This window comes from Danio rerio, chromosome 3 (genome assembly GCF_052040795.2).
Source record: "Danio rerio strain M-AB ecotype USA chromosome 3, GRCz13ab, whole genome shotgun sequence".
In the NCBI taxonomy this organism is placed as follows: domain Eukaryota; kingdom Metazoa; phylum Chordata; class Actinopteri; order Cypriniformes; family Danionidae; genus Danio; species Danio rerio.
The window spans coordinates 50947780-50961700 of NC_141023.1; the positions used below are offsets into that span (position 1 = coordinate 50947780).

The window sequence follows — 13921 nt, forward strand, 5'->3', positions numbered from 1 at the left end:
CTCGATTTAGGCGCTGGGTTATGATCGGTTCTAATAGCATACTGCGGAAAAATGCTGTACGGTGATTTAGAATGTCCAAACTGTGATTTTCAAAGGATTTCAATTAATCACAATAGTTTATGCATATTGAATGAAAAGTTAATCCTACTTAGTTATGTGCATGTTTTTTATGCGCATTTTCAAAACTGATGCGCATCTTGGTTTTCCATCAACCATTTTTTATCCAAAATGTGCAAAAAGTAGGTGGATGGAAGCATAGCTAGTGACATTTTAACCAAAAAAGGGGTATGTTTAGTGTCCTTAGCAAGAATATTTTAACAAAAATAAGAGCAAATCTGCGGAGGGAACTTTTTTGGAAGAAAAATATCAAATCATAAACATTTGTACCAGAATGACTGCATTTCACACATGAAATGTGTCTAGGAACAGTAAACGACCACAGTTCAGCCAGCTCTGGAAGCACTGAAAAGATAATGCCCAGGAGCCCTTGAGAATGTATATGGCTCATTCAAAACTCCCCTTTCAATGGGATTTCTCTTTCACTCCCACACACACACACACACACACACACACACACACACACACACACACACACACACACACACACACACACACACACACACACACAGACACCCACACCCACACACACACACACACACACACACACACACACACACTATTTTAGTTCTTTAAAAATGTACAAAACCCTATTAAAGCAAAAATGTTGACTGCCCATAGTCCAAATTAAAGATAAAAGTTTAATAAAAACAAATAAAGAATGAAGCAAAGGGAAGTACGATGAAGCGTTTATGCTGAGGTACTGCAAAACTACGTGTGAAAGTCTATATATTACTTCTGAAATGTTTCACAGTGTTTTGTAAAAGTGCTTTGCGATATAATTAAGGGGGTTATAAATAACATAGTGAAGTTCTGCTGTGTTTCTCTGAGCTTGACCTGTTTGCACATTTACCGCCGATACTTTCAGGTGCAATAATCTCCCATGAATAAGAAAATGGCTCAAAGTCGCTGCTCCAGTTTTCGTAGCGATCAAGGTGGCAGGATCTGAACCAGGGCTTCACGAGCACCAGGCCCCAGCTTGTCTGGGAATTTGACTGAGAACTCAAGCACCATGTCGCCTCTCTTTTCTGGACATTTGGACAAGGGCAGTCCTTCTCCCACAATCCTCTTCTTCATACCGGGTTTGATGACATCACGCGATGACACTGTGACAGTTCTACCGTCCAAGGTGGGAGCGTTGATGGTGCATCCGCAAAGAGCCTGGAGAGAACGCACAAGAACGGTACAAGAAAAGATAAAGAATTTATATTTTTTAAACACCTCATGTGTTTACATTAACCTGAGATGTTCACTGAAGTGCATTAGTAAGTAAAACATGATCTTTACCCTTGCATCTCTGAGTAATTCGTTTAGCAACTAATCTCAAAGTCTGGGTCATTTACAGCATGAATTTGTGGATGCAAAACGGCTGCATCCATCTGTGAACTGGTTTTATCTGACTTATCAACAAAAAGTGTCAATTTTAATTTTGCTACTTTTCTCTAAATTTGACAAGACATCCGTAGCAAAGTTTGACATTAGTATGGGCTCAGCACAACCATAGCAAAATTTGACAGGAGCCATTTCTGCTAATTTTTTATTTTAATTAGCAACATTTTAGCTAATGTTGGCATTAGCATAATTTCAGCCCCTCAAAACATTATCTTAACCTTCTAGGGCTTGAGAGTCCACATACGTGAACGGCACATTTTAGCTCTTAAGTGGCTATTTAAAATACTTTGAATGTTTTGCAGCATTTGAAAGTCCCAAACACAATTTTTAACTGTTAAAAATGGGAAAAAATATGTTATTTGTACTCTCTGACAGTCAAAGCAAGTTAAAAAAATATATAATTAATGAAATATATATATATATATATCTGTTATACAGTTGAAACCAGAAGACACTGTATGAAAAGACACATAACCATTTAAAAAAAAGATGTTAATGTGACTAAACTTTTTCTCTTTTACGTATGTTAGGATTATCAGTTTTTTCTGTTATGCTTAATAGCATAATAATAAGAGAGATTTCCCCCTAGAAAAGCTATTTTTATAACTTTTTTTAACAATATATATTTATTTACGCAATGATGAATGTACTGAAATAAACAGGTAATAATGGATATTTTTCTGATCTAATAAATGTTTCAGATTTAAAAAGTTGTCAAGGCCTATTCATTTAGACACAACAAATAAATAAAACCCTGGGCAGAAATTAAAAACTTTTACTGGCTGTTGTCATTAATGGCCCGTTTCCACTAAGTGGTACGGTGTGGTACGCTTTTATGGCTGTTTCCACTGTCAAAAGGTGCCAAAAAGCCAAGAAGAAGAGCAGAATCTACACTGTGTCATATTTTTGTTTACAAGGCCGTCTAATGCGCGAGTGGTTTTACTTTCTAAAGAGAGCTCGAGTGCACATCTATATTGAAATAACAAAATTCTTGAGCTGATGACAATAACATGTGCATGATTATTGAAGCGCTTCTGACAAGACTGATGCACAAAAACACTAAGGAGAAAATGATTCTTTCAGCAACCTAAAACATGAACAAACTGCCATGTTTGACTATTATCATCACCTTTTGGACTATTATAAACTTGGAATGACAGAATTACTTTCTAACAAGAGGTTAGATGTGCTGGTAATGATTACAGATACAGATGAGAGGTTTGCTCTGATTGTGGGCTATATGTTGCGTGATGTTTTTGAACCCAAATAGGGACTAAATGCATGCTGTGTGTAGTTTTTTTTTTTTTAACTGGTAACATATCAAAGACTGTAAGGGGCTGTATGTGTTCATATATGTTGCATTTATTTATGTATTTTATATAATTGCAGATGTTGCAGTAGGCTATTTCGCCTATAACCTATTGATCTGCAGTTCATGTTCATAGAAAGGTTATTGATGAACATTTATACACAAGTATTTATGTGTATGAAGCATCTTTTTTTTTGTGAGAAGTGCTTTTCATGATATATGAACGACCCGTCCAGCTTTAAGTTTTTCCTCGAGTGAGAATGACATCGACTGCAACTTTCTGACATACAGAAATTACCATTGGTAACCTTTTGGTAGTGGAAACGCAAGTGTGATAGAGGTGACCCCTACCGACCCATACTGTATTTTACCGCTGAGTGGAAATAGGCCATTACCTCTCGTCTCTACTCTCATCAATAGCACTTATTTTCAGCTCTAGATTTACCACCTAGCTGACAGCGGAACAAAACCTACTGGCTATTCGGGTACAAAGTTTTCCAGTTACAGCTCAGAGTTTTCATCTTGGTGCATTCTTAAAAGTTTTTATTTATTGTCCCTCTCTGCGTTACGATACTATCATTGCTATAACAATACTTTTATGATATATCATGCAGTCCAAGTTGACTCTTTCAAAGTTCCAAATAAATACCAAAATTCATCCACAAAACAGACTACATATTTCAGTGGTTCAGAGTATTGTGATGCTACGAGAATACTTCTGTGCAGATATAAAACCAAAATAACGACTCTCCTCAGTGTCAGTACATTGCGCATGTTCATAACTTTCCCTTTAAGATTTACTTCAGGAGCAGATTTCCCAGGCACAAACTCTGCTTTTAGAGAATGGGTTGTTAAATCTCTCCACTGTACTCAATGAATACATTTGAATAGCTTAACAAAAGTTCACTGGTGTATATTACTGAAGCATCAGTAACTTTATCTGAGCAGCAGACACTAAACACCCACCTCTCTGAGGGATATCCTTGCAGGGTAGATGATGTCAGAGCCGTCTCTCCGAAAAACCGAGTGAATCTTGTCCTTCACCACAAACACTATATCGGCAGGGATGTTGGTGGGCGTCTCGTCTCCCTCTTTGGGGAAGGTGATCTTGGTGCCCTCCTTCCACCCTCGTTTGATGTCTACGGTGAGGATCTTGTCTTCGTTGCGCATGCTGCAGCCGTCCGGGTTCAGCCTCTTACGGGAGATCTTCATCTTTTTTGTGCAACCGGCGAACACTTCCTCAAGGCTCACCTTGAGCTCGTGCACCACCGGAGGGTCTTTTTTCTTCTCTCGGCTGCCATGAGGACCGCCAACCCGAGATTTGAAAGATCTGGGAAAACCACCCATCCCTCCCATTCCGAAGGCCCCAAATGGGTCATCAATGTCCATGCCGTCATTCGGGCCTCCAGCTGATGCAAAAAAGTGATCAAATGGGCTACGGCCACCGAAGAACTCTGCAAACATGGCATGAGGATCGCCATGAAAAGTGTAGCTAGGGCCATTGGTGCCGCCTCCGGCATGTCCTTTGAGCCCTGAGGAGAAATAAAAAGATGTTTGTGAAACAACAAGTCAATATTCAGTGAATTATAAGAAACAGCATATAAAAAAGCAGAACCAGCTCACAGGAATGACCCAGTCACTCGGTACAGATTCAATTCTTATTCTGGAGATCAGTGGAGTTTTCGTTAAGTCCCTCGCAGATTCCTCACTACATGCTCCTGTGTTTGTAGCATTCAGAGAAAACTCAAGTGGTCACCAGAGGTCACGCTGAAGCTTAACTGAACTGGGGCCAGCACAATGAAATGAATCTGCACCAATTGTGGATCTTAGGTAATCTGAAGGCAGCTCGACTTTAATATAACTTTGTTGGCATGTTAATACGGAGCAGCTAAGATGAGTTGAACTAACTTCATGGAACCTAAAACCGAGAATTGGTGCAATTGAGCTGAAACTTAACTAGCTAGCTTATCTGGCTTCATTGTACCAGCCCCTGAACATATACATGTCACATTTAAAGCCTGATATACTTCAACAGAGTATATACTAGAATCAGAGAGTGAAATTCAATACCTTTGAAAGCCTTTTTAAAGACTTTCCTTAAATTTTAAGACCTTATAACCTCTTTTCATCCGGAAACACTGGCGAGATTTTAACTAACAGTATGTTTGCTAAATATTAATGTAAGAAGTTAATCCAAAACTAAAACATTATTCATATACTGAATAACAATCTATTCAATCTAGCTAATTCAGCAGGTTGGCGCCTATAGAACTGCAGAAATATTGGTTTTGCCTTGGTTACTGCAGTAAACAAAGCAGCATGATGTCAAATCTAGTAGGATTTCATTAACTACACTGTTTACTAATATTAACATAGTCAATTTAGGCAAACTTCAGCATGCAACCATACATTGCATCATCAAAAACATGTAAAACTTAATACCTTGCAAATTATCATTTAAGGCTTTTTAATATTTTTTTTAACGGCCTTCAATTTCGCTACATTGATTTATCAACTTTTAATACTTTTTAAAGCCCTGCAGACACTCTGTTCAAGCTAAATCAGTTATAACAGCAGTTTGAACAATATTTTGCCAAAACAATGTTTGTTTTGAGTCAAGACAGCTCACCAGAGAGTTTGTTCCTCGAATCTAATTATAAATTAAATTAAAATATCTGCATGAATTGATCAAAGACTACGACATGTGCTCGAGTCTGTCCAATCTATCGAACCTCAAAATCACGATCATCAATGTACCGATTCGTTGGTGGAAAGACAGCAGCATAAGGACATGATTATAAGGCCTGCACTATATATCGTTTCAGCATCGATATGCTTGCATCTATAATATTACCATTGCAAGACATGCAATGTTGAGTTGGGATTATAGTTGACCAGAATCCACAGATCAAAACACATGAGATTTGTGGAGACATTGCAGAATTTGACTATCATAGTGTGTTTTTTGGCCTGTGACTGTGTGAGCATTTTAAGAGAGTTGACAGTGCATTTTAATAGCACATAAAGAAGTTTAATGAAGAATAATTTAATGAATTATTTATATGATGAAGATTATGCAATGTTATTTTACATTTTATTATTCACTTTTTGTACCATGAAGCAATGTTTGTTTCACTTTAGTATTTGCTTCATTGTGTTTATTTATGACTGTAGTTTGTTTATTATAATAAATAAAGTAAAAAAATATTTATATTTCACTCCCCTACAAAATCATCCCAGTCAATAAAAATTAAAGACTTTCCAAAGAGAACTTTTTAAATCGTATGATAAAATTGTATTTTTAATCGCAAAGTATATCTCATAAAACAAAATCCTAATGTTTAATAATACATTATTAGTCCCATAGTGACAGTATTCAAGTTTCTAAATCCCATGTCATACATTTTAAATAGCTATTTAAATTAATTTAAATAGAATTTTGATAATTGAGAAGTATCTGCATCTTCTACGCTGCATCAAATCAACAGCCTATTAGCGATAATGTCAACAATGTGCATGTAGGACTTCTGTTGTGTAAATTATAGAATTATTTCTTTATAATTAAAAAAACTAAATCTCAGAAATCTGAGAATATTGGCTATTATCATGCAATCTCAGAGCTGCTATTAATGCTAAAATACTGAAATAGCAAGAAATATTTTTTTTTTATCACCTTTGCTTGAACTGAAATGGATCTAATCCTGTTTATAAGAAACAAACTGCGCACAAAAAGGTTTGAGCTTGCGGACATGTTGCTATACTGAAAAGAAAAGGCTTTTCTTAGATTTTTTGTCTGGTTTCTAGTTTAAATATCTAAAAATTCTTATATGAAGAAGCATTTTCTAAGCAAGCAAAACATTGTCTTGTTTTTAGAAATAATATGCCAATATTAAGTGAGTTTTGCCTTAAAACAAAATAATTGGCATAAGACTGTTTCCTTTAGGCAAAACATTATTTAGATTACCCCATTGGCAGATTATTTTGTTTGTTTTAAATAAAAACTCACTTAATTTAGGCATATTATTTCTTAAAACAAGACAATATGTTTTGCTTGTCTAGAAAATTATTCTTGATTTAAAAAGGTTTAGATATTTGGACTAGAAACAAGACAAAAAAAAAACAAGTATGAAATTTGTTTTTTGCAGTGTTATTAATCAAATTCAGCTAAATGGGTAATCCACATTTGAAGAATAAACCCTGATAATCCTCTATGAAAAACAATTCCAAAGCTGTAAAACTAAAGTAATATTCCTCTATAATGTTTATATTGCAAGTATATATTGCTCAGTAGCTCCACTGTTTTAATATGGCAGTCTATCATTTCTACATTCGGTCTGCCGAGGTCAGATGCAAGTCAAAAGCTGCTTTAAAAGTTGAAACTTAAGATGTAGTTGCAAAGGAAAGTTGTTCAATAGCAATGAAAACCTCTGCAACAGCTCAATAGAAATCATGAAAGGGGTTTTTGGACTGAAAAGAGTATTTAAACTACAGCTCTTAAACCTTGCTGATCTTGAATCTGCTTGTATTATTAATTTTAAAAGTTCTTTTTATTTTTGTATGAGGAATAAAAAAAATTCAATACATATATCGAGGCCTTGAGATTGAGAGTATCAAAGAAAAAGAGAAAAAAATCATCAAAATATGTAAATGAATAATTCAAAAAAGCCCTACGCTATCTGAAATCCAAGTATGTACTAAATACTGTACAGCTGGTGATAAAGAATTAACAACAGTTTTAGATGTTGCTCCATGACAGTTTTTCTCAAAGTCAATCCAACTAAGTAAAAGTACTAAAAGGAGAACCAATTGAAAGACACAAATCATTTTAAGGGCTTTCTATCCATCATTGTCAATACATCAAAATCTTCCCTAGGGCTGCACAATATATTGTATTAGCATCTATAATACAATGTGAGCATATATCACATAGTCACATCGCAAGATATGCAACATTGAGTCTGAATTATAGTTGACCAGGAGTCACAGAATTGTATTTAATTAATTAATTAATTAATTTATTTATTTATACAGAATTTATATAATTTATGCAATAAATTTTTCTCTTACTTAGAATTTTTGTGTTGTTTCTAGTCCAAATATCAACATTTCAAAGCAAGAACTTTACTTACTTACCCTATTGGCAGATAATACAGAGTGTTTTAAAGAAATAAAAAATCTTAATTTTGACCTAATTCTTCTGAAATTGAAAACAAAACAATATTTGTACTTGATCTAAGTATTTTTAGATATTTTGACTAGAAACAAGAAAAAACTAAAACAGCTTTTATTTGTTAAAAACTCATTAATTGTTCATAAATAATTAATTCACCTCTGCCTCTGATGACGATGCCATCGTCCATCGTGATGTTTCACTTTAGACATCGTACGGTGCCAGATTGGTCGATATCGCCCAACCCTATTTTATTGTCACAGTTTGATTCACAGTTTTTTTTTTTTGATATGTGGAGTATTTTATTATCTGACTGAAAGATGTGCATGCAAATCCAACTGGTTAAGCAGTTTGTTTCATCCAGAGTTTACAACATCTACTTCTCAGTTATAACTGCAAACTCACATGCTTCAGGTTTATCAGTTTAAAGTTCATGTACTTACACTACACCGTATAGGCCAAATGCATGTAATATAATATCAAAATACACATATTCAACTCTGAGTCTAAAGTATAAGTAAATTTTGTGTTTGTTTTTATAGCAAGATATATGCAGATTTATTCTTTTATATTTAACAAATAGTGGTTATGGTCTCAGCTACAATTTGTTTAAGGCTAACAGTTGTAAACGTTTTAACAAATGAATAAAAAGCCATTTGGAAATAGCAACATTTCTGTATCAGAATACGATAATCGAAAAAAATTATCTATTACTAAAATTAAGCTGCATCATTCTTTTGTTTAATTGATTGCATTGCCATCAGAATATATATATTTTTAAACTGTAAACAGAACATAATGCTATGTATTTTATGCCGATGTATGATATATCCAAGTGTGAAAATAGGATTTTTTTTTACTATGTAAACCAAATCAAAACTAAAACAATGACTACAGAACATTGATTCTAATGAACCGAAAATTTCATGAACCACCCTTACTATCTATCTGCCTGTCTTTCCACTTATTTATCCATAAATCTATACCTATCTGTTGTTCATCTTACCTTCAAACTGTCTATTATATTACATTTCTATTAGTCTATCCATTCATTCAACCTCTTATATATCTAGAAGTCTGTCAATCCATCTTTTTATTTGTCGATATTTACAATTATCTGCTTACTATCTATCCTTCTACCCATCTATCAGTCAGCCCACATGTAAATTTTACTGTTAAACAGTTCCTGTCCATCTGTATGTCTGCTTATTCTTTTAACTATCTATCCAGGGTTGGGCAAAAATACATTGACATGTATTTTAAAATAAAATGGCAAATACCTTAGATCAAAATAAACTACAAAATACAGCAGTCGCAAAATCTATCAAAATAAAATACAGCATTTTTGTATTTATAACCACTACAAAATACTTTTACAAAGGAGCATGACATCAGTCTTTTTACCATTAATCTGACTCTTCAATACTGATGATGATTACTGAAAACTAGGGTTGCACAGTTTACCGGTTCTATGGTATCACAATACTATGGTGGCAAAATACTGGCCATGCTACTGTAGTTTGTAAATGGTAGTATCGTCATTAATGATTTATCTACAATAGTTAATGGTGCATGTAAAAAAGTCACATAAAATGCTCACATGTTTGTGCAACAAAAACATTTTATTTTAATAGTCTGTGGAGCCTTTTAAGATTGCAAAACTGTGTACAATTTGCACCTTTTATTGTAACCTATTGCACGTTTTCTAATGCTTAAGTTCAAACGGACAACTGAATCAGTTCATTTCTGTTCCTCTTAAGATGATTCAGTAGCTACAACAACCATGACACTCTTGAAAAGAATGACTCACAAAGTGAACTGTTAAATTACTTTGGATTGTTACCTGATAATACTGAGGAGAAATATAGATTTAAAAAAAAATAGCAACAGGAAACATAGAAACAATTTTTGACTAATTAGTATATGCTAACTGTGTTGTAAAAAAAAAAAAAAAAAAAAAAAGTTTGGTAAAATTTGTATCTTTATTTTAATTAAATTGTTGTTGGTCAGTTATCTACAAAATAAACAAAAAGAATGAATACATTTTAAGTGAAGTGAGGTGCATATAATATTTTTTGGCCTGAAGGGAGATATAAATTAAATTCAAGTAGGCCTATTATAACATAAAATATAGTATTTCTAACAATTGTCTTTATAATTTAAGTTATGAATTGCAGTATCACAAAACTGTATTGTGATACTTCACCTGGTATGGTATTATAAGAATCTAGTATCGCGACAACCCTACTGAAAACTTCAAAAAATGTAGTAAGATTCTAGTATCGTGTCAAAAAACTTCAACTTTTTTGCAAATAAAAATTAAATATATCATGCTCCTGCTATAACTTGTCAGTTTTTTAGAAGATTATGAAATATGCGTTTTATATATTGTGTCATTTTGACGTCTTTAGGCATACATCTTTATTTATACCTGCTGTTCAACTACTGGCATTTAAAACAGCCCATGAAGTATTGTGGGAATTGCCACTGTAGAACTTATTTTTAATTAGTTTGTTTTAAAGGGGCATGAAACCCCCCGTTTCAGCAGGGTGTTTTCACACCCCTAGTTTGGAAAAAGTCAGGAAAGTGGGTGTGTCTAGCTCTGTTTGGGTGGGAGTGTCGGGGGAGGAAAAGGGGAAGAATTTGAATAAAAATGGGAGTTCCCATTTGGGCATGCGATGATTTTCACCGAGGCAAATCAAACACACACACACAGGGGAGAAAGAGTGACTGTGTTTAATGACGATGGAATGTTTGATATCCACGTCGTATAAGAGAAAAAAAACTCTGCATTTCTCTGTAACTCAGATGCACTCTGTAGGTCAGAAAGCCTTGTGTGTAGACTATCTTGTCACAAAATGCGATGAAAATTAAACACGACAGTCGGCAATAGTTTGCTTGCAGTGTTCACGTTTACACTCAGAGAGCAGCATTTACAGCCGATCTTTCAGTCCATAATATTGTAGTGATATTAATGTAAACTAAGTAACTAAGAAGTTATTTTGACTAAGGTCTGTCTTTAAATACTGAAAGAGTATTGCTGGTGATAAGAACTAACTTTGCCATCTGAATGAACAAAGAAAGAGCACTGATCGCACACAAAATCTGTAGAGACAGGTCAATCATCACATACTAGAGCCGCGTCTTTTTTGTTTAAAGAAGACGAGCAGCAAATCCGGATTTCACAATTTCCAGATGCGAAAACCTCTCGAGTCTTCGAAGCTATTATGCATATTAACGAAGCTGCAGTGCATTCACAATAGAGCGCACTGATTGATTTGAACCACGTTTTAATTATGAATTAACGCAGCACACTCAGGGACGTAATACGGTACTCCCTCGAACAAACGCTAAGATCTCATGGCCGTGACGCAGCTTCAAAAATTAGCTTCAAACCGGAAGTACGAATTTGCTCTAAATGACGCAAAAACAACAAAATTCCCTTTTAAGTGAAATATGTGTGTCCTAATAGTGTTTTTAGCAGCGTGGGAAACATATACGACTGTCAACAGCTCAAAAAAATGTGTTTAGGTGTTTTGTGACCCTTTAAGCCAAACTTGTGGCAATAGCAATCCATCCAAAACTACTATTATTTGTACAGTATACTCTTTGTCCATATATTTGTTTAAGCTATTTTTTAATGGAATACTTAATGTCCAAAGCACCAATCAGAGGGTGCATTTATGATATCACCATGTAGTCTTCTTACAAAGTACTTTAGAAATTAAATTAGATAAAATAGATTTATATATATATATATATATATATATATATATATATATTAGCTCTCTTTAAAATATGTAATTTGCTCTTTTTTACACACACAAAAAACATTCAAGTATGTTGTTAATTTTGACAACTTATGAGGTAAATATTTTATTCATAAACAGAGATTTGCAAATTGTATTCCAAAATGCAATATATTTTTATTAGAAATGGAAACTTTGAGAAAGCCTTTAATGCAGGAGTCACCAATCTTGGTCCTGGAGGGCCGGTTTCCCTGTTGGATTTAGCTCCAACCTGCCTAAACACATCTGCCTGGATGTTTCAAGTATACTTACTAAGACCTTGATTAGCTTGTTCAGGTGTGTTTGATTAGAGTTGGAGCTAAAATCTGTAAAACACCGGTCCTCCAGGAACAAGTTTGGTGACCTATGCTTTAATGCAAACAATAAAAACAAAAAGAATGACTTAATAATAGATTTCAGGGTGGAATTTTTTCTAGTACTGGTCGATGATTGCGTCCTAAATTCATTTATTCTTTTTTTTTCCGGCTTAGTCCCTTTATTAATCCGGGGTCGCCACAGCAGAATGAACCGCCAACTTATCCAGCACGTTTTTACGCACAAGATACCTTTCCAGCTGCAACCCATTTCTGGGAAACATCCACACACACTCATACACTACAAACAATTTAGCCTACCTAATTCACCTGTACCGCATGTCTTTTGAACCCAAGCAAATGCAGCGAGAACATGCAAACTCCACACAGAAACCCTTCTTGCTGTGAGGCGTCAGCACTACCTACTGCACCACTGCGTCACCCTTGTATCCTAAAATATTAATATTTTTTTCTTATAGTACTTTGTAATCCTCTATTTTTTTCTCTTTTTCTCCACCTGTAATGTTTTTGTTTTATTATTATTTCTAGTTGTGTTTTTGCAATTCTGTAATATTCCTGGATATAGTTTATATCTGAATTTGTATTCTTTATGTAATGTTTCAAAGCTTACAATTAAAAAAAATGAACATTTACAGTTTTTAAAAATACAAAACTACAAGACACTCAAGTATTTTTGATACAAAATATTAAGCCATCAACCCTATCAAATACAAATGACAAAATACTATTTTGTATTTAAAATACCTATTTGAAATACATGTATCATAAATACTGCCCATCCCTCTACCTGTCTATCTATCTATCTGAAAGTCTATCCATCTGTTATTGATTTATCAAGTAACATAGGGTTAGGATCAAAAGAAATATCTATCTATATATCCATCTCTATCTTATACTTACCTCTCTATCAGTATGTCCATCTGTTATTGATTTAATAAATAACATAAGATTAGAATCAAACGAAATATCTATCTATCTTGGGACAGTGTTAGCTCTCTCACCATCCTCTCCGTATCGGTCATAGATGTCTTTCTTCTTGGCGTCGCTCAGCACATCATAAGCCTCGGCGATCTCTTTGAATTTATCCTCTGCTCCGGCTGATTTGTTTTTGTCGGGATGAAACCGTAACGCTTGTTTTCTGTAAGCTTTCTTGATCTCCTCATCCGAGGCGCCCTTCTCGATGCCCAGGATCCTATAATAATCTTTTCCCATCACAACACTCGATTATAAATCCCCTTTTCATCAACTGTCTCTTTCCATAAGTAGATATCCTCCAAATATTGAAGGACTCGAGCGATTTTAAACGATCCTTCTATCCCTCTGTCCTATTCAACATGAAGCGCGCGGATGGAGTTCATCAAAGTGTCTGTAAGTTATTTATCCAGATGCTTGTTTGTCGCACACGACAACTGACCCGTCCCAGATATATACGATCATTTTTCCGAAGCTGTCTTAACTTTAATCGATGTAAAACTTGAACCTTCCACTGTATTGCAGTTGTCAACGTCGGCGACGGTCCGCAGAAAGTACGAGAAAATTACTTGCTCGACGACGCTCTGCACAGATGCTGCAGCTGTGCCTGCGCGAGCGCCGCCTGTGGTAGGGAGTGAAAACCATAAACGCAAGTAGATGATAGGACTGTAGTATGACAAGCCGTTGTAATGACAAATCCAGCCTAGACGTGATTCAGCTGCAGATATACACTCACCCTGGGGCGATTTTAGGATTTTTATTTTAGGGGAGCGCAGCTCCTTGTAGGGTAATGAAAATAAAAAAATACATAGATGTGACGGGTGGGCGGATGGAGGAA

At 34.9% G+C, this 13921-nt stretch overlaps 1 protein-coding gene across 4 annotated transcripts in view; it reads right to left on the reverse strand.

Moving 5' to 3' along the window:
* Positions 1-738: 738 nt before the first annotated feature.
* dnajb1a (DnaJ heat shock protein family (Hsp40) member B1a) overlaps positions 739-13921 on the reverse strand; it is a 34766-nt gene continuing 21583 nt past the window's right edge. The window contains exons 1-4 of one of the 4 annotated variants that reach the window (XM_087242512.1): positions 13113-13641; positions 4442-4536; positions 3785-4350; positions 739-1278 (exon numbers count right to left, since the gene is read on the reverse strand). In XM_087242512.1, the coding sequence (XP_087098638.1) occupies positions 1048-1278; positions 3785-4282 (729 nt within the window). In that variant the 5' untranslated portion in view covers positions 4283-4350; positions 4442-4536; positions 13113-13641 and the 3' untranslated portion in view covers positions 739-1047. 4 annotated transcript variants of the gene reach the window in all.